Source organism: Colossoma macropomum, unplaced genomic scaffold, assembly GCF_904425465.1.
Source record: "Colossoma macropomum unplaced genomic scaffold, Colossoma_macropomum, whole genome shotgun sequence".
Classification (NCBI taxonomy): Eukaryota; Metazoa; Chordata; class Actinopteri; order Characiformes; family Serrasalmidae; genus Colossoma; species Colossoma macropomum.
Genome location: NW_023494793.1, coordinates 22,001,409 through 22,022,877, shown reverse-complemented (window position 1 = coordinate 22,022,877; position 21,469 = coordinate 22,001,409). Strand labels below are relative to the sequence as shown.

The 21,469-nt window shown below is 40.4% G+C and overlaps 2 protein-coding genes across 2 annotated transcripts; one reads left to right on the top strand and one right to left on the bottom strand.

Annotated features, from left to right (window-relative positions):
• The first annotated feature begins 692 nt into the window (after positions 1-692).
• On the top strand, positions 693-5,356 carry srrd (SRR1 domain containing). Its single transcript, XM_036578835.1, has 7 exons — positions 693-1,015; positions 1,501-1,541; positions 1,674-1,846; positions 1,946-2,044; positions 3,483-3,634; positions 4,449-4,494; positions 5,051-5,356. Exons 1-7 carry the CDS (start codon positions 858-860, stop codon positions 5,243-5,245), a joined length of 864 nt encoding a protein of 287 aa, XP_036434728.1. The 5' UTR covers positions 693-857; the 3' UTR covers positions 5,246-5,356.
• Positions 5,357-5,396: 40 nt separating this feature from the next.
• si:ch211-166a6.5 (clustered mitochondria protein homolog) lies at positions 5,397-20,353 on the bottom strand. The gene is made up of 26 exons (XM_036578834.1): positions 20,119-20,353; positions 17,162-17,271; positions 16,423-16,594; positions 15,176-15,307; positions 14,738-14,892; positions 14,487-14,641; positions 14,226-14,348; positions 13,395-13,527; positions 13,136-13,228; positions 11,958-12,640; positions 11,789-11,862; positions 11,112-11,216; positions 10,864-10,964; positions 10,592-10,744; positions 10,406-10,468; positions 10,081-10,316; positions 9,874-9,958; positions 9,526-9,679; positions 9,297-9,436; positions 9,104-9,184; positions 7,832-7,957; positions 7,617-7,726; positions 7,389-7,482; positions 7,105-7,233; positions 6,943-7,016; positions 5,397-6,306 (listed from the first exon to the last, which is right to left on the bottom strand). Exons 1-26 carry the CDS (start codon positions 20,162-20,164, stop codon positions 5,838-5,840), a joined length of 3,996 nt encoding a protein of 1,331 aa, XP_036434727.1. The 5' UTR covers positions 20,165-20,353; the 3' UTR covers positions 5,397-5,837.
• Positions 20,354-21,469: the final 1,116 nt, after the last annotated feature.

Below are 21,469 nucleotides of genomic sequence, written 5' to 3'. Positions count from 1 at the left end.
GTAAGGAAGCATCTTTTTGAAATCGATTGTCTTTCTGTATATTGTCTGTGAATCGATCGTCTGTTCTGTATACTCACAGCACTTAATGAAGTAGTAATTGTTTTTCATTCTTTTATTCTTGCATACAAAATAATATCATTAGTGTAGATGGGGGCCCCAAGTAGGATTTTTGCACTAAGAGGAGATGAGAATAAAACTCAGTTAATAAGATGTTTGATTCAAAGAAATAGACAGTTTGAAAAAATCTGTTTACTGAACTTCTGAAAACTGAAGGTTTTCACTAGTACAATGTAAATGAAATGGAAATATCACTTCTCAGTATGCAGTGGGAATTAAGTTCTGTAAGAAACCAGTCCTATAGAAACCGAAAATTTTATTCTTTCTGAGATTTTTTTGTCCTAAATAACATAATCGAAACAGAATAACAGAATAGATTAATTAATAGAATATTAGCAACGGTACAAATGCGATCTATTTTTTACTTTAATAAGTGACACAATATCTATTACACACCTCTGATCCCAATTTTAAGAAAGTCTTTCGCTTATGTAACAAAGCAAAACGGATGTGGGGGCTCACAGTGTAATATGACGTGTTATTTTATTTATTTTGTATAAGGAAAAAAGGGAACTGTCCGTTATTCAGATAAAGGTTTTAAGTAGGAACTACATTTCAAGTGCAGAACGGAACTATTAAAATGTAACACCATAACATTACAAGGCATGGCAGGAAAGATAATGTGACCAGCTGGTTAAAGCTTTGATGTTAATGTTTGCGGACGATGAACCGCTGTGTTTTTCCTCGGTTAAACTGGTGAAACTCCCAGCCTGTCCTCCGCTGGGCTGTGTATTAGCGCTATGTCCAGCAGCGGAGAGTGGCAGTGTGTACGGCGCGGTAAAGCGGCAGCGCGGAGAGGAAAAGCAGCCCGGTCAGAAAAACCAGCCTCATCTGAACCTGCAGAGCCTCCAGAGCCTTCAGACCGACAGTGGGACAAACGCAGAATAACAGAAGCAGTGTAAGAGCGTAGTACAACAGGGCTAGAGTCCATGTTAACGGTGTGGAGTGAATATGGAAGTTACACTAGACATTTTATGTGAAATTTTTGAAATGTCTGTAGAATTCACCTGTAAACAGGCTGTTTTTGTTACTGTGCCTTTAAGAGTGATAAATGTAAATTAGCTCTCTTCTGAGAGGCTGTCCAGTATTCTGCATAAATCTCGTCATCACGGCACATTTATGAATGGAAAAATACATATGGAAACTTTAACCTTGTTTACATATTATAATAAGATCCTTTGTTTCAAAACATGAAGACAAATCCATTTTCCATGATATGAGCCCTTTAAGCCTAAAGTGAGTTGGCGTAAAAATGCCCCTTATCTCTCTTCCTATTTGAGAGCCTTGACTTAATCACCTTGATTGTCTAATAATAAGATAAGATGTGCACTTAGGAAGATGTTGGGCGACATACTGTAATCTGCACCCCTCCTCTCTCTGCAGGAATGACCTGAGAGATGAAGACTTTTGGCTGGAATGGAGAGGTGACTGAATTTCACTTGCCAGTTTTTAGCAAATGTTTAATTTGTGGCTCAAACAGATGGTCAAACTTCAGATTTCTTCCCTCAAGTACTGTAACATGATAATAATATCTCCCTCTCTTTGTTGTCTTGCAGATGTCCTGTCCAGCTGCCTTGCGGAGTTTGCTGGAGATAGCTGTATAGATAAGACTGTCAGAGAGGATGAATGCCTGCTGGATTGCGTGTGCTATGGCCTGGGCAACTTCTCCTCCTGTGTGTCAGCCAGATATCAGCTTGCCATGTTGCTGCTGCTGTTTGATTCTTTGCAGGTGAACTCATCTACTCTTGTACAGTGTGAACTTACAGTATATTAATCTATAAGTGGAAATGTATAGACTTTAGTGCTCACTTTTTTAAATCTTATTCAGATTCCTGTGGGCCAGTGCAGCATGTATGACCCAGTATTCACAGTGTCTGAATGTGAGATTCTCAGAGAGCTGGGCTTCACTGTACTGACTGAAAATGAGGTAGGTTCTCTGGAGCAGTGCCATCGAAGAACCACTTTTTGGTCCCTAAAAATCATTCAGTGAGCAGATCTTTAAAAAATGATTCTTTAAAGAACCTTTTTTGTAGAAGAACTCTTTTAGAAGTTTAAATAACTTAAACACTATGTAAAGGTACTATACTAATTGAAAGCAAACCTGTCAGAACTATTACATAATCAGCAGTTATTTGAGTTGATCGAAATGATTTAAACTGACTGCAGTTATTATGTTGGCTTGAATAAGCCAATGTACTGTTTGTGGTTTTCTTCTTCTTATTGTTATTTGGTTAAAGATTTGCAACGCTCATTCTCCTACAGCCTTTTAGCTAGAACCACAAAACTCTGCAGGATCCTATACCTGAAAAAGCTGATACCTGAAAAAGATGCTTGTGCTTTTTAACTTGTACAAACACATTTTTTTCTTAGGAAAGAATGGGAGAATGAGTCATTCCACTTGGATAATTTATAATGTTTATCCTTTCTCTTTTTCCACCACAGTCAGTGTACACTCTGTAGCCAAGAGTTTTTGGATGCTCCCCTCATGTCACCATCATACAAGTATCTTAGCAACACCTTAGCAACTACCTGGGATAGCACAGCAACGGCCTAGCAGCCCCTTAGCAACGACTGGGCTAGCATAGCAGCAGCCTAGAAACACCTTAGCAACCGCCTGGGATACCATAGCAATAGCCTACCAACAACTTAACAGCCACATGGGATACTATATCAATGGCCTAGGAACACCTTAGCACCCACCTGGGATAACACCCGCAAAGAAAGCTAAGCAGTGCAGTAGCAGCCACATGGGATACCATACACTGGTCTAGCATCACCTTAACAACACCCTGGGATTCCATAGGAACAGATTTATCAAGCCAACTTAAAGTTTGTTCACAAACTCTCCCCTTCTAGTTTTATGTTGTTAGCTTGCATGATCATATGTTCATGTTGTAATGAACAGAATGTGAAATAGGTGTGTTTTTCATCAGTTGAGTTGAGGCAAATGCGTGTAAATAATATAGAAAATATGTATTTACTGAGACATGGGTCTTCATCATGAGTACAGACTGCTAGAAAGCAAGTTAGCTAGGCTTGTCCTTTAATAGCTGCATGCAATGAACAAATAACAGTTGTTCATCAAAATGAATTATATGACAAATAATAATCAGCAAAAAAATTCATGATCCTCAGTCATATAATTTACTCACAGGGCTAATTAAAGGCCTTTCCTAGAAGTGTAGGACCAATCCAGGACCATTTAGGAACCTTGATACAGTGAATAAATTACATTTATTCATTTTCACTTTAGACCAAGACTACAGTTCAGCTGTAGACTGCTTTTGTCCCATTGTCATACCATACGTGAACTGTTTTAACAGGCATGAAGTTTAATTCCTTATACCATGGACTTGTTTTGTCAGGAAGGGAAACGAGCAGTGTGTCACCCCACCCTCTTCTACCTCATGCACTGTGGAAAGGCTCTGTACAATAATCTCCTCTGGAAGAACTGGAGTTCTCATATCCTGCCCAAAGTCATTGTTATTGGCAACAGCTTTCTTGGCATTCAGGAGAGGTAATGTGACACACAAGACTATACTATTGTAAAATAGGCCCAAGATTTAGTCATTCCGTCTGTGTACAGTTTATGCAATAAGCAGACAACTCTGTATTGCATGGTTTCTATTTTTTGTCTGAAATTGCAGAATACTATTTTACCATTTTGGAATCACATCACAGAAAGTACTTTTTTCAGAAACAAACTGGTCACCAGGACAAAAGGATGATAACAAAACAACGTTAATGTTAAAAAGAATCGGAAATCATAACACGTGGTATACAAAACGTTGTATTAGGGAGGGTCTTTGAGCAAACTGCGTTTTTGCTTGATAATAGTTGGGAGTGATGTGGGGGTGAAACCTGATATTATTGTTCAATATTATTTTCCTTGCCCACTGGTGCACAATAACAGGCAGGTAATGAGAACCAGATGTTTTGGAGGCCAGTAAAAGTCTTTATATTTTCATAGATTATGAAGATTATGGAAAAAAAAGAATTTGAATTAATATGACCAGGGACATGAACTAACAATAAAAAAGGTCAATTTTGATTTCAGGTTGACTTCCAAGTATATTGAGGACAGTGCATGTTCAATGTGAGCTCATGACAAAACAGTGATTCAACCTTTGACCAGATGCAGCAAGTGTCTTAGATGTAGGGTTGTCACTGTTACTTAAATTTGATTTTTAAAAATTTGTTTAAAAATTTACACAATGATAATGCATATTTTAAACTCTGCTGGCAAACCTATTGACGTTACTAAAGCTATTAAGAAGCTGTTTTATTGCTGCAAGAACAGCACTGTTATTTTTATTTTGTATGTTTTCTAGGATGCTTCAGAGGGAGCTTGAGAGAGATTACTGCTTTCTCTCAGATGTATCCTTCAGATATTTCTGTCTGTTGTTACTTGTCCAAAACCTCAAATCAGATGATGCAGAAGTGAAACAGGTCTTTTTAAGTGTTGCTCCTGCATAGTTCATTTTACAATGTGGCACCTAACCATCATTATGAGTCTCTTAACATGATTAAATAACAGCCCAGTAGTAAAAGAAGTGTAATGGGCTGCAAAGACAACCTGCAGTAATTTTCCTGGTGCCATTCAAAAGGTCCAACTAATTATCTTGTTTATTTCATGGTAGATCCGTGTGTGTCTCTAAAGGCAGACTACAGAGTGAGTGTGTTTTTGTAGACATTTTCAGGTACATCAGTTAAACTCTTTAGTGCCAAATAATCAAAGCAAAACCAGTTTGGTGCATCCTGGCTGATGATGTTTATTAGGTTATAGGATCATGAATGTGAAAAATAACCAAAAACAAACTTCCAGTTTGTAAAAGACATGAAATCAAATTAGGGAAATATGACATTCATTGCTGTAGTTGTGGAATACGTTTGCCATTTTAAGTTGCAGACCTTGACGCTGTTGCGTATTAAGATCATAAATGTGTGTGAGGAGACAAGCCTGCCCTGCTCACAGCGTTTTGTGGATGTCTTTAATGACACCGCACTCATCCGGTTCCCACCAGACAAGCTTCATAAACTCCCAGAATCCATCTGGGCTAATCCCTCAGAACCCCAGTACCAGCACTGCCAAGATCTGGAGATCATCCAAAGAGAGAATAGAAGTTGAAAGGAAAACAAGTGTGTACTTCTAGGGGTATGTGCAGGATAAGAGATAAGTATAAATGCAAGGATATGGCATAGTGTTAGGAATAAGGAGTGTTTATTTTGCATACTCAGTTTAGGTAAGTCATTTTCTGTTATAAAAATTAAAAGTCTTGTGTGCTTTTTTTCCCCCAAAGGCGTCCTGTCAAAGGAAGTTTGGTCTTGGCTTGGAAAAGACAAGCTTTTGTTAAAGTGTAAATGTTCTACAAAATTTGCCCTAAGTTCAGGTTGTACTGTATGTAGCCAATTGTAGTACAGAATACAAGGGAAGCTGTTATTGCAAAGGGAGTGAGTATAATGTGGTAAATCAAAGAGACATGACTATAGAGGAGTATACAAAGCTCAGAGTTTTGTTGCAGCCTTCTGTCTGTCTTTCTTTTTCTCTGGTTCTGCAGACAGAAGCCATATACCAGAATTCTTATACCCTGTTTAGTTTGGTGAGCATGTGATGTTTCTTGATGTCCTCCACTTCTTGTATGTTAGATTTAGTGTCAAACCTTGTTTTGTTTCATAACTAACAGTGATTTATGTAGTGCATGTCTACAGTTGCAGATGTCTCAATTCTTTGCTGGAGTCTCTGTTACAGCCTGTTTCTCCACAGTCATTACTTCTTCTTTGACTTTGCACTCTTCTCCATTAACCAAAGCTGGCTCCAGTGTGTCTTCTGCTGCCATAATAACCTCTTTTGACTCTGACTGGTTCTTAGTTGAGACAGTGTTGGTTGAAGGAATTTCCGATTGATCAGTTGAACTGTCTGCCTCTTGCTCATTTTCAGTCGATGCATCTCCATTTTGCAAGTGAGACTCAACTTGGCCATTTGTTTTTGAATGTTCAGGTTTCTCTTCGAGAATGCCTGAATCTTCCTGTTGACTCTCATTTGTTTCATTCACCTCTTCAGTCTGCTTTACATTGACTGTGGCTTCCTCAACAACCTCAACCTCATTTGAAGACTCCACCTTAGCCTTCTCAGCCTCCTCAGCAGCCCTTCTCTCTTTCAGCTTCTCTTTGAACTCCATAATCCTCATGCTGAAATAATAATAATAATAATAATAATAATAATAACAACAACAACTTGATTTACAGTGCATTTTTCATATGGGTGGCAGCTCAAAGTGCTTTACAGACAGGTGATCAATTTTAACAGTAACAAAAAAAATTACAGATTTCTTCTATTACAGTTCCTGTTTGGTAACTATAGAGGGAAAAAATCTAATAAATAAAAGTTGAGTATAAATTTAAAATGACATGAAGCAATGACATCAAATTAAAAAGATAAATACGAAAAGAGAGTTAGAATTTTAATTGAAAGCTAAATAAAAGAGCTACGTTTTCAAATGTTCAAGTGTGCACCGAGCTTAACTGCCTAATAAAAGATGGAATCGAGTTCTAGAGTTTAGAAGCATAATAAGAGAAAGAGGCCTCTGTGTGTCATCTCTGTATTATGGAAGTTATTTACAGAAATCCAGTATCTGCAAAGATCACATGCTAAAACAAACAGATTTAGTGAGGTTTAAATTCTAGTAGAAGAACTTCAAAATATCCTAAAATATACAGGCAGCCAGTGCAGTTCTTTAAATTATTAATAATGATTTACAGTCATGCCAGTTTGTGCTATGTAACAGCTGTTTACCAGGCCCTTAAACTCCTTTATGTCCACCTTACCTATAAGAAGTCTTCAGGATGCCGTTTACCAAAGCTAACTGCTCCAGCGTGGTCTCCGGAGTAGGAGCCAAACTCTGAATAAAGATGAGAAAGATAGCTCATGTCTAAAAAATGACAAAGCCAACACATCAAGAGTGCAGTTATTATGTGAGTGGTACTTACCTCAGGTGTGCTCGAGTCTGTGAGCTCTGCCCCTCCCTGACGTATGGACCGTTCCACACGCACTGCCTGCTGGGTGATGGCTTTCAGAAAGTCAGAACTGCATTTGGTCTGGGGATGAGTCTCACCACACTAGAATGCACAATACACATATACTCAACAGTCACACCATATTATTACATGCTTTCACACTTTTGCAGTGCCAAATCTTGTGGGGGTTTCCCACAACCCCTGAGTTGTGACTCATTCTTTCCCACATTTAGACTGCAAATTCACACGTATCTCACCTGGCTCTGGAAAATGCTGTGCGCCTCTTTCTCTTGAGTCATGCCTCCCCTGTAATCTCCTGCTACACACATCCGCTGAGCCAGCAGATGGTGACTGTGGAAAGAGACATTTTAGAATTAACCTGATAACAGACTGTATGGTAAACTATTATCTTCAGTAAGAACTTCTGAACAATGGTAAAGTGAACTACACTTAAGTAACCACATATTTTAAAAGTTTTGTCGTACTTCAGGGCAGTCGTCAGGTCCATGGCCCCTCTGAAAGAGGTGTTGAGTTTCAGTGCATTCTGCAGATACTGCAAGGACTGTTCCCCCTGCAGCATTAAGCCCAGAGAACTCTGGAAGAGATTTTGATTTAATATAGTGTTAAGTAACATCATGGTAGAGGGATTTATGAGTCCCATTCAATTGATTGTGTAGATAGTTAGCTGTGACGTGCTCACATCCAGGACTGCTGTGTAGGGGTGATCCTCGCCATGTACTGTCAGCATGAGCAATTTAGCTCGATACAGACAACGCAACGCCAAAGCAGTCTCTCCTCCAGCGAACATATACACTGCCAACAAAGCCTAGAGAGAGGGCACAAAAGTTGTTTTAAGATGTACACTGATAGCAAAATAAGCTGATAAAAATATATACAGCGCTGTGAAAAAAGTATTTGCCCCTTCACAATTTCTTCTGTTTTTGCATATTTGTCACGCTTGAATGTTTCAGATCACAAGACTACTTTTATTAGACAAAGATAACTAAAAAAAACACAAAATGCTGTTTTGAAATGAAGATTTCATTTATGGAAGGAAAAATGCTGTTCAGCCCTACCTGGCCCTATGTGAAAAAGTAACTGCCCCCTTTGCAACTAAATCCACTAGTTAACCAAATTCCTCAGTATACATACAAATAGCAAAACTGGAAGAAATCAGGTGAGGGGCAAATATTTATGTCATAGAACTGTGTGGACCATTTTACAGAATAAGTTCAAAAAGCAGTAAAAAAGTAAAAAGTATTTAGACCTTATTATAGATTATCTTATATATTTATACTCAGGGCATTAACAGAGATAATAAGGCACTTTCTTTTGGGAGGTGGCTATCCCAAATCCAAACACCTAAATTTCAACTTGTGAAAATAAAACAATTTTTTTGTATTTTTTCAATGTTTTTAAAGCACTTTTTGATTTCTGTTAAACTGAAATAAATGATTTATAATGAGTTTAATTTTTAAATAAAGAACTTGCTGTCCCACCTTTTCATGTCATTACCAAAACACAAAGAGTCTTAATCCATAGTTGGAGCCTTATTTTAGCAAGACCTCTGCATTACAGAGCAGGAAGTGAGACTGCATCCCTGTCCCTCATGGCCACATGGTGAGCAATTAAATCTCACTGCTTTGAAGTAAATGTGTCCCAAAGTCTGAAAACCTTACGAATTAGTAACTAAAAAAGTAGACTTTTTTGTGTTTTAATGAAAAATGATTGTGTGTACAGCTGTTCAAAGCTGTGCTTGCCAGTTAGTTAGCTACTGGCTAGGATTTTATCCTAGGATGAGTTATCCTCAAAATTAGTTAAAATTGACCAAACATTAACAAAAACATTTGGTAAAGCTTCTGTAGTGTTATGATCATATATATATATATATATATATATATATATATATATATATATATATATATATATATATATATATATATAAAAAGCATATAAAGTTTATGCAACTTACATATTGTTGAATGGTATTTGGGTGGTCAAAGCCCAGCACCCTCTCACTGATGACCACTACCCTCAATTGCACACTGCGAGCCTTGAAAAAGAAAGCGGAAGATTAGACAACGACTGATTTGAGAATTACTTTAATCATTAGTAAAGCACTGCTGGCACTGACCAACACTCCACTGACAGATCACAACACCCACCTCAGCAGGGTGGCCCTGCAGATATGCCACTCTTGCCAGTGTACTAAGACAGTGGCAGGCCTCAGGATGAAGATCGTCACATACACGGCCAAACAGATACGCCGCCTCTTTCAACTGGTCATACGCCTGCTCCAGCAGCCCTACAGGTGGAGAGGGCCGGTGATTAAATATCTCATCCTTACCAACCATCAAGAACTATAAAATGTTACTCTGACTAAAAAAATCAAACCTTTCTGAAGGCTGTTCTGGGCTGCCTGGAATGCTTGCGAAGCATCAGCCGTTGCCATGGTGATGTGCTTGACCACAGGCAGGAGATTGAGTACATCGTCTGCGGTGATTGGGGCTTTGTTGCGGTTGTCGAGGACATAGTCTCTTAATCGCAGCTATGAGATACAAACATGCAAGAAATGGCCATTAAAAATGCAAAGAAATAATTACATAGTTGCTGAACAAGTTATATTAAACCTGTTATTTTCTAAATTAGAGCATATGTGGGGCAATATCACATACAGTAATGGAAACTGTTTATAAGTACACCAGAATGTTTGTGATTGTATTACATATGGGCTCATAGTACCTGTATGCCTGTTTTTAGGCAGATCTCTCGTAACAAGGATAGCCTCTGGATTCCATATTGCTCAACCAAGTAGTCAACATTCGACCTGCAATGAACAGTTTATGTAAATACTTATGTATAACTACCCTGTCTCTGCTGCTCTGGTGTACTGGGCACATTAGGGTGAATATGCATAAAATAAAGGGATATTTTAAAGTAATGTCTCACCCCAGTCCCTGTTTAAGGCCATAGGTCTCTAGAGCATCCTGGCAAATGAGGCTCCACAGTTCATTCCCACTGAGACTGCTCCATGCAATATTGTCAGCAGTTCCTCCTCCTTTATGGCCACGCCTCCTGGAGCGCTTCTTAGACTCCTCCCCATTTGAGGCAGGGTTGAAGTGTGGTACCACTAAGCAGCAGAGGAAGTGACTTGCAGCTGCTGATAGGCTTGCCAACTCCACTCCCTTGAAAATCAGCAAGTATAAAAATTCATATTTGAATGAAACACCATGAAACTTACGTGCTGCTGCTCTATTAAAGAGCAATGCAATACCTGTATGTAACCACTGAAGATCCTTCGAGCACAGCGCACTACAACCTCTCCATATGCCAGTCTCTGATAGAAAAGAACAAGAAACCCTTATGGTAAATAATGGTGGAAAATATTTGTCCCACAAGCAGCAGCCTACAAGATTTTTAACCCCCTAAAAGAATTCTGAGTGCACTGCCAGCTTTTTACCGTGATATGCCTCAGTCGGTCCTTGTGCTCTGACTGGCTGATTGAAGATATTAAGTAGCCCAAATAACGGAGGTTTATGCCTTTCTGATGAAGGGCCTGCCGCAGTGTAGCTCCGTCGATAGGAATCTCAGATCCTTGTAGACAGTCATTTACCTATCAGTGATCCCACACAAAGCCACAGATTCATACAACAGGCATGCTTCAAAAGATGCATACAAAAGTGCCCAAAGTATAAAAGGTATGGGAGGTACAATAAACAGGATGACACGCACAAATGCTGGTATCTGGTCATTGACAATGAATGCAGCAGCCTCTTTCAGTAATCTCTCCTGTAAGGACACAGCACTACTCTCTGAACTGGGAAACTGCACACCTACAAAGAGAGGAAATATACTGTAATTGTGGCTATGACATTTACCGTATTGATTGGTACTTTTATGATTTATGCAGATGGGTAATGTTTTGTGGTGTATAGTTAGGATGTTTGGGTGCTGTTTCTATCCAAATGGGATGTGCTTGCCTGGAGAAAAGATGTTAGGGTTGAAACGCATCTCGAAGATGATGTCACTGACTGAGCCAACATCTTTACAAGCCCCTCTCACTGCTTCTGTGCCTCGAGAATCACCTGTAAATACACAAGGCTGTTTAGTTAATACAGTTTCTTGTCCACAACCAAATTTTAAAAACTGGGTTACTACTGACTAATGTTTTGTGTGAATGACTAGTTCCTTCTGATCAAGTTCAAGTGCACTAGGTATAATGTATAAGACACACTTTATGCAAAGACAAATAAAGTCACATGGCGATAGAGTAGCCTGTCTGTAAACTGGACCTGTTACAACAATAAACATTGTGACAGTTGAGGAGCTGAGGAGCTTTAATTGTTTTCCAGGCAAAAAAAGAAAAGACTGAACAGAAGGTGAAGTGTGCGACTGTGGAATTGTTCTCTGAGCAAAGATGCGTGCATTCAGCCTCTCTTTCCCAATCTATGCATGGGTTATGCACACTGAAGCACCACACTTTAGGCAATGTTCAGAATACAGGCTGTCCTTGCGTTTCATTAAATTGTGTTATGAGACATTTTAGAATGCAACACGTGAAACTAATTGTTTCTCAAAGCATTTTTCTTTGCATACTTGCATGAGATATTTTCTGGCCCTGGACCTATGAGACAACAGCAGTATATTTCCTCCTTACCAGCTTTTACACACTCTTCCACTCCTCCGTTCTCCTCCATCCGTTCTCTCACACGCTTTGTAAATTGAGAATGTCTGAAACAAAAAGGCAGCAGAGATGGAGAACAAAACAATTTTCAGAATCCAAAAAGATAATTTTTACAAATACACAAGCACGGATCAATACTTACTTGTGTTGGATGAAAGCCTTGACTAGCTCCGGCCGTAGGCGACACAGACCATGGGGGAAGCGTCTAGAAACACCATCCTCTTCACCCTCCTCCCCCTCTACTATGTGGAAGTTGGCATCAGCTGGCATGGTACGGAACACATCCAGTATGTAATAGCGACCGTCTGCTCCCAGCAGGCCCTGGGCATCTGTGGAGGTGAACAGGGGCAGCTGGTAGCCACTGGGCCCCAGAACTGGGTGCCTCTGCAGAGCGAGGGCCTTTGCTGCTTGTGCCAGAAGCTCCAGGAGCTTCCTTCGTGCTGGGTTCTCCAGTGGCCCGATGTTGAAGCCATATAGGAGACCCCTGGAGACTCCAGGCTGATCGGGACCCTGTAGGCCAGGGGCCAGGCCCTGGGCAGAAAGCCGTAACCCTCTGTATTCCGCCAGAGCAGTAGGGAGAGTATGGAGGGCCTGTAAGTCGCCCTCTAAATCACTGTAAGCTTGGATGGATCTCAGTTCAAGTCTCTGCGCTGCCCTACGACCTCGCTCACCGCCCAGCCACTCCTGCCCTGGCCCACCCATACTCAGAAATAAGCCACCCCACAGAAAGGCTGGGTTGTCGTTGCAGCTGTTGATTGGGTCAACAAAGCCGTCAATCACTTTTTCAGCACCCTGGGCTACAGCCCACACAAAGGCACTATTTACCTGTAGGAAAAGGCAAATCAGAGTTGCAGGGCTGCAAGATATGGACAAGGTATCATGTTTCAATCATATTGCTACACACTATGACTGTGATGTATCTTGCAATTAAAACAGTAGAGTTCTCCACAGTGGAGAACTTGTGAATTAAACTTGTAATTTGATTAAATATTGCATTATTTTGACCAAAATTATTTATGGTTGTGGGGATCACTTCAATGCCTTCACTCATCAAATCAAAACAGAAACGCATGTGAAACATCAGAAATTGTTCAGGAAGCACATATTGCAACAAAGAAGTGTAATTTGTTTGTAGGCTTGTTTGGATACTGCAGCTTTCAGCAATCAGTAATGCCAATATTTCAATAACGATTAACAAACAATTTATTGTGCAGTCCTAGTAACACACTGGACCAGCAGGTTGAGTTTTGTGTATGATTGTAAAAATGAACTCACCTAGAATAAACGATGTGCATGTGTTGGCATTCGAATGATGCATACCTGTAGTAAGGCTTTGTCTCTTTGAAGTCTCTCTTCTAACGTGGTTTGTGGTAGATCTCTTGCTGCCTGCATTTCTTCATTCCAGTCTGGGGCCTGTGGACACACACCAAAGCATCTTAGCAATGCACACAGCCTGCAGCACAGGGACACCACTCAGAATGAACAATGTTTGCACCAAGCCTGCACCAACTACAGATACGAACCATCTGAAGTTTGCTTGGAAGAGGAAAATTAGGATGACAGACAAAAGGGTGAGTACCTGTGTGTTAAGGCCCTGCTCCAGGCCCAGTCTACAGCTGTAGTTAATTTTGTGGGAGTGGAGAGCAGTGCCTCCCAGCCAGCTCAGAGTAGGGTAAGGAGTGGACATGGACTCTTCAGTAGGCAGGGTGGACCTGAGGTAGTGAGACAGACATTTAGTCTAACTCACTGATACTAGGTAGAACATTAACCTCTTGGATGTTATTTCTGGCCTTAACAAAGGCATGTGCTAAGTTTATAAGTCACTTCATATCTACATCTCATCTGTATTGTAAGTGAATTTCATTAAAAGTTATATACTTGTCTGAAGAAATAAAAGCAAACCTTAAAATTTTTGCCAGGTTTTTGTCATTGTTTGACAGTGAAACAAATTTAAAAATTTATTCTATAATCAATCGATACAGAATGTAAATATAATTGGAGATTTTAGCTTTGTCCCCTTCATTAAAATGCACATGTGCATGTCTATGTTCAGTGAGTACAGCATGTGGATTTGTTGTCTATCATTATATAAAATAAGTATAAAGCTGCCTTTTGTTGCTCAATGTGCTGCAATATTTTCTGAGCAAGCATATAAGCACATGCAGAATGAAATTTGGTAAGCGTTAGTTTTTTTTTTTTGTTTAGTCAGAGCAACAATAAAAGGCATCTTACATGATGTCCAAGGTAATTTGTCACACAAACACAAAATCTATGAGTGTTCATCTTTTTTGCAATATAAATGCAATTTCACAGAGACATCTGGTTAAGAGAGAGGACATCAAAACAGACACTGCAGTTTTTTCTGAGGGCATTAAAGCTTTAAGGGGTTAAATGTATTTGAGTGGATTACCTGTGTCGGAGTGCACTAAAGTTGTGCTTAAACTGTGGGCTGAGCTGAGACAGGAGGTCAGTCAGGCAGTGACAAACTGGAGTGGAAGGAGCGGGGCGAGGATCAAACGTATCTACAGTGGACCTTAAATGAAATTAATAATGAATAACCAGTGAGAGAGGGTGTTACTGGTCACATACTCAGCTTCATCTGTGAGTACAGTTATGTAACTGAAATTCATCCCCATGTGTCTGTTGCTGAGAGCAAAGACAGTGTTCTCACCTGTTCAGGTAAAATCCTCGTGGGGAGGAAGTTATATCACAGTGTTTTCCTTCCAGAGTCTGAACGCTCATGTACAGAAAGTCACCCTGCAGTTTCCTTGAGCCAGGGGGAGGGTTCCAACAGCTGAGTGACAGGTCCACCAGGCATCTGGGAGCCTGAAACGGTCATTGTCAGTTCTCATTCTCAACCGCAAACACTGACCGCAGTGTTAATGCTAATGAATGAATATGGCATATGTGTGCTCCATCTACCTCAGTGTATGTGCTGGAGGGTAGGAGTGTGGCCAGCGGGGGGAGCTCTGTGGCCCCGGGTAGGATGTAGTCAGGAGGTGGAGGAGCTTCATTGGGCTGCTCAGTCTTATTGTTAGCTCTTTTGCCTTTTGATGAGTGACCAGCAGGAGGGAGCTCTGAAACAAGTACACAAAAAATGAGTGCATAATGATCTCATATAGGAATATATTCAAGCAGTGGGAACTATGGTTATAGACTAGCCCTGCCCTGTAGTTTTTAAGTCTCTAAAACACACTCATTTCAACTGAAGAAAGAGCTTTTTAATTAGTTGATTAGTTGGATCAGGTGTGTTGGGAGCAGGGAAAGTGTCAAAATCTATAGAGCAGGGGCACTACAGGACCAGGGTGGGGAAGTACTGCATTGTAGGACAATAACTTTGACAAATGCTTCCACTCTTACCGGGTGTGTGTGTGAGTGTGTTGAGTATGCTGGGTGATCTGCCCTCTCTCAGAGCGTCCTGGGGGCCGGCAGCTCTCAGCAGCTCATGGACACGAGCCAAATGAGCTCGTGCTGATCGTGGAGAGTACAGCTCTGTAACAAACAAACACCAGATGTGAAGCCTTCTTTTAATTGAAGCTCAATTTTTTTTATATACACTTATATTAGCCAAAGTTCCAATACAAATAACATTATTCACTCTGTAATGAGCCAAACTTACATTGTAAATTCACAAATTAAACATTGGTTGCCTATTTAAATAACATGAATCAAATAAAGCGCTACACCAAAAGTGAAAGGCAGCTGGCTATTTAGCACAACATAATATATGATTATGCCACATTATTTTGATATAGGTGTAGCAGCATTTAAATGCTGCATGAGTACACTTACCTGCCTCACCATATTTACATCATAGAACTGCAACAGAGGTTGGCCAAATTTAAAATAATAAACTGTTTTGAGCAGAGACCAGCTGATTCTGATTGTGCATCACTAGTTTCATGTAGTTTCTTGTACTATAGCTCCAAATGTGTTAAGAGAACTGAGGTAAATAATCAAAACAGTCATATTTTACTTTCTATATGATCATATCTGTAAGTTTAGGTTTTATATCCATCTGTTGCGCTAGCTGTTGAAAACAAGATGAGAAAAATCTCAGATCTGCCTATGCAAAAAAAGCTTTACTACAAAAAGCCTCCCATTCATAAGATGAGTAAATCGTTCCTTCCTAGCACAGTCAGATTCTCACACTTATCAAAGTGAGTAACTGTGTGTGAATTATGGCAGGCTTAGACTTGTTTGATTACTGCTAGCTTTGTAAGCACTCATGCCAGAGTAAAGTGGCAAAACCTGTACAGCAAAACTCTCACTACTCTTCACTTGGCTTTGCAATGCAGTTATAATTTACAAAACTGGACACAGCAATGGAATCTAAAAACTACACCGCTTCAACACTTACTGAATGTATTAGAAAAAGAACTAATGCTGAATGTTGTTATCGTAGCCCTGTCCATGTGGATCCATGCTGCCTGCCAGAACTCATTCTCATTAGTCCAAGATTACACACCAATCATTATTATCATAGAACCTGGGCAGATGTTACAATGAGTCAGTCAACATCTACCACCATTCAAATGGTTAAGCCAGTTTTACAGCACATGATTCACAAGATAACATCACCTTAGGAAGGGCAATGCTCTACTCACCTTCTATTAGTCGGAGGGTGACACCTGCTTTAAATCCCTTGATGCTCTGGAGCTCAGTGAAGGGATCAAGGGTTACACCCGAAAGGGCAAGAGCAAGGGATGTGCGGGGAGCCACCTCCTCTCTAGCTAGAATAGTCAATATTGCGTCCTGGACCAGCCAGAAGCCATTAACCTGCACAGACAATACATACATTAATGATCACACTGCGAACTCTGTCATGGAGGGTATTTCACAAAGCAGGATTTCTCAGTAAACTGGATAATTTAAGACCAGAATTTGTCCAATAGGCCTCTTACCTCTCCTCCTTTTGGACAGGATTCACTTTTGGGCTTAAGCCCTTTGGCTAACTGAGAAATCTTGCTATGTGAAATGCCCCATGAAGGGTAGACACTCAAAAATAAACTCAACACTAGCCAAATTCACTTCTGGCCCTGGATGGCTGCTGTCCAGCTCAGTTTGGTGTTGTTCCTACTGAAACACACCTGATTCAGCTCTGTTTATAGCTAGGTTTAGTAAGACGGTATTGTAGATGATCCCTGCTTGTCTATAGCACTGATAGGATCAGCAGATCAGCATGGCAGATTAGATGCCGTGTCTATTTTTGGCTGACCTCAAATACAACTGATATGAAAGCTGGATCTACTAGTATGGTGTGAAAATGGCAAATATCACCTAAACTCACCTAGCATATTTTGGTATTAACCAAACATATTCTCTCTGAGACACAAGGAATCTTACCTGTAACTCAAAAGCATCAACCCCTGCCCCTTGGACCTTCACTGAAAGCATCCCATCATTTTCCTTAATGACTCCTCCAGGCCTTTTGCCACTGATTTGCTGAGAGGTATCTGTAGAATGAAACTACACTGTAAAAGAATGTAGAAGAAGAATGTGCCTCCAGGTATCGCGTACACACTGCAAAAATTACATAAAAGAGTTAGCAGTACTTCAAAAAAAATCAACCAAGATGGAAAAGCAAGAGCCATACAGCAGATGCCATCGATCTAGATGACAAGAGATGCAAGAGCAACCTTGACTACCTTTCACCTCAGGCAGGAAAAAAAGCATTAGAGGTGAACCTTTTGGTTAAAGGTTCTTGCTAAGCAAAGGTTAAGCAAGACCCAGCTTGACTTTGTGTAAGCTTGTCCAGGCACAAATTTGCCTATAAGAAAGACAAAAACATCATAAACTGGCTGGTTGGAGTGACATCCTGGGGCTTTTCGGTGAAAAAAGAATGTGGTGCTTGTCCTGTTCCAGTGGGCACAGCTGGGGTATGCCAAAGGGAAAGCAGTCCAAGATTCACACAGTGACAATGCGCTACACATTGGCAGAACAGATCAAACACACAAGACTTTGCCAACAAAGCTTTGATGACCGGTTGGTAGACCTGAAAAGAAGGACTCTCAAATTCTTTGCAAAGAATTTTCTGTGTAAGCAATTAAGCTTTAAGTTTGTAAAGTTAAAGAAGAGTATGAGCCCTATGAAACTGGTTACTTTTTTAGGCTGCTTCAAAGACAGAAACGTTAAAGTCTGGGGCTGTTTTTCCCCACAGTGGCGTTGGTGAGCTTGTGTTCATTAATGAGATCATAATCTCAGAAGTATACAATGGCATTTTTGATGCTAACCTGCAGAGGTCTGTACAGAAATAACAGAAGTGAAAGTAGATCAGCAATATAACAGTCCAAAACACCAGCTGCCTTGCGAAAGGTCTTGGATTGGTCTGTTGAAAATAAATGCCACTTGGTCTGACATTTTGTTTCATGACATAATGAAGTTATCATATTAAATACATATTGTATCCACTGCTCACATCTTTGTATATATAGTATGCATACCTTTGTAAGCATCGCCTATATTTATAGATATTTCACCTTGTTGTTATTTGCAGGTTTGTATTGCATGTATTTTTTATTTTACTAAAATGTATGTCGACATTCGCACCAAGCAGAAGCCTGGCCAAGGGGTGGCCAGGGTGTCCAGTGCCAGCCTGGAATGAAGCTTGGCCACCCAAGTTATGGAAAGTGAGACAGTCAGCCATCGTTACTAAAGCATCAACTATACCTTATGCTGAAAATCTGACATTGGGGCAGTTAACAATCAGTTATGAGAGTCTGACACTGCTGCATTTAATAGCTAGCGTATCTTGCTGTGATAGGCTAATTTGCTGAGCCAACAGGTGAGTGAATGTGTAGGGTCCCTTCAGCAGTGCTACTCTGTGAGCTATATTATGAAGTAGTATATTTGACAGGAAGAGGAGTTAACAATCAAAAACTAGCCGGCTATAATTGTTTAGCATGCTATCTAATTTATTTTTACAGTTGAATACATACTTGTGTTGTAGGTTACCTTGTACGGTGCTGTCTGGCTACCTTTCTAATCATTAATAACCCATAAATAACCTGTAGTGAAGCAACCTAAATGAATCACTTCATGAAAGGTGTTTAAGCTAAGCGCGCACTGTAAAAAAGTAATGTATTTAAATGACTTAATTCAAAGGCATCATTTTAATGAATGACTGAATGTTACAGTGCAAAAGTTGCTTTGATGTAATAATTTATTCATGTGGAAATGATGGACAGATTTAGTTATATACAGAGAAAAATGCACTCTAAATAAAGATGGTGAAGACAGTGTTTCTATACAGAATCATGAACACTCAACGAACCATTTGCATGATTAAGTGGTTCTCTGCCCAGAGAAATGGTTCTTCAGATTGATGGAGAATGTGTCATGTATGGTTCTATACAGAGCTTTTTTGAAAACGGTTCTATATAGCACCAAAAGCATTCTTCTACTGTTATGATGTGAAGCTCGAACGCTTTTGGTGCTATATAGAACCATTTTCTAAACTAAAGAACCATCTTTTTTTAAATGTGTAGCAGTTTGCCACCACAATAAAATCTCTGGATCCTACTTGGCCACCCTATTCTGAAAGTTCTAGTTACAGCCCTGGCACCAAGAGAAATTCCTGCGTCTTGTACTTGATTCCTGCTTCGAGTTTCCTCGCTTCTCTCTAGTACGCCTGGCAGTAAAGGTGAAGAGTAAAGCGCTGAAAGCAGCAGTGTCAAGGTAAAGCGTAGGTTATGACAGTGACAGGCAGCTGCCCCGAGAGCAACGCGTCCTTCTGAAGAGGCAGGAATGCCCTGCAGTGGATTATGCTGGCCTTCTGCCAGGAGAGCGCCAGGTCTACAGCAGATGTGCGTTGGTGGGACTTTTGTTAGAGCAAAAAAACAAGCAGAAGCACATATGCTGGATCTGTAAAGAAACAAGTATATTAGTGCCTAGGTGAAGAGTGTCTGATGTACAGAGAGGGGGGAGAGAAGGAGGAGGAGGAGCTTTGGGATCCAATCAGCGGAGCTGCAGAGTGAAAGCACTTCCATTAAGTGAATAACAGAGCGATTATAACAAACCCCACATGTAAAGGCAGTTTTGTTCACACTAATAAAGCAATAAGAAAGAGCTCTGTGAGAAAGCTCACACTCAGCACAACTTCTGTCTGTCTGACTGAAAAGGGAGGAGAGATTTGTCTCCACACGGACACTTTTTTTCCTTTCACCTTTCACACAGACTCTCGACTCTCAGTATGGAAGCGCAGAGAAAAGACGTGAATGCAGAAACGGGGAAAACGGGGTGAAGTTATGAAGTAGGAGAAGACACGATAGCGTCTTCAGATAAACCTGACGTTTCATTCTCACCCGTTTGTTTCTGCTCTCCACTTCTTCTTTTCGCTGCGTCTTTCATTTTTCCTCTCTGCTGTTTCCTTTTTCCTCCTCAGAAGTTTGTCGAACTCTGCGGGAGCGCGTGGACTCTTTTCGTCGTCTTCTTGTAGCGCGAGACCTGCTGTCAGGTGTGCGTGAAGTAGAACTTCTTACTCGCTTTTCTTTTCCTCAGTCAGCCACTCCCTCTTTTTACTCAGTAGCCTCTGGCCAATATCCCCCCCTCCCTCCCTCCCTCCCTCCCTCTTTCTCTCTCTCTCTCCCTCCCTCGACGTGCCTCAGCCAGGCATGTTTGACTGGGTGTGTCCGTTCATTCTTCGACACATCTGCCTAAAAGAGAGAGAGCGAGAGCTCCCCTCCCCCACTCACTCACTCACTCTCCCCTCAGGCAAAGGTGGGGCCCTGCACACTAACGAACACACTCTCTAGCCTTTCAGCCAGCGTGTTATTAAAGGGAAATTGCACCGAATATTCAAAATGTGTGCATAATTTAACCGTTGAGATGCACATGGGGCTATTCACAGTAGTTTAATGTGAAATGTTTGTAGAGAAACTTATTGGGTGAGATTTATTTAGAGTAGTGGTGACACGAGCCAGGGTGTCTCCAACTCAAATACCTGTCCAAAACGACTAGTGAAACTACACACGTGAGTGTTTCTATGTAATACTGATAAGAGTAAAATAGCGGTAAATCTGAAAAAATAAAAACGTTATTTTGGGGATTTTTTTGCCTTACGACGCCCTGACTGTACCTCATCACCATCAATAGTTTTAAAAAAATGTTTTAGGCTAAAACCTTATCTTTTACTTTTATTTTATTGTCTCAGGTATCAGTGTATTCGCAACCATTTCATGTAATAACTTTCGGTGACGGGTTAAGGCGCCCTTTAACACTTGGGCCGTCTGGTTCCTATCACCACCACTGTGAACAATTCTGACTCAGTACGTTCTTTTTTGAAAAAAATAAATAAATACACACACACACACACACACACACACACACACACACACACACACACATATATATATATATATATATATATATATATATATATGTAGTGCAATTCTGCTTCAATCAGGAATTCCCCGGCTGTAGTTTAGTGTAACATTGCATTAAAACTCCTGAATATAGGTTCTGCAGTTTTAAACACTCAATCCAGTACAACCCAAGTGACTCAACTGTTAAAGGGCAGATGAGAAAGTGTGTGTGAGTGTGTGTGAGTGGAGCAGTTTAGTCCTTCACACACCTAACCAGTCCTGAATCAGCTCTACTGGGAGTCTGCAATTGCTTCTTTTGTATTCAGGCGAAAGAACAGTTGTTGCATCAACA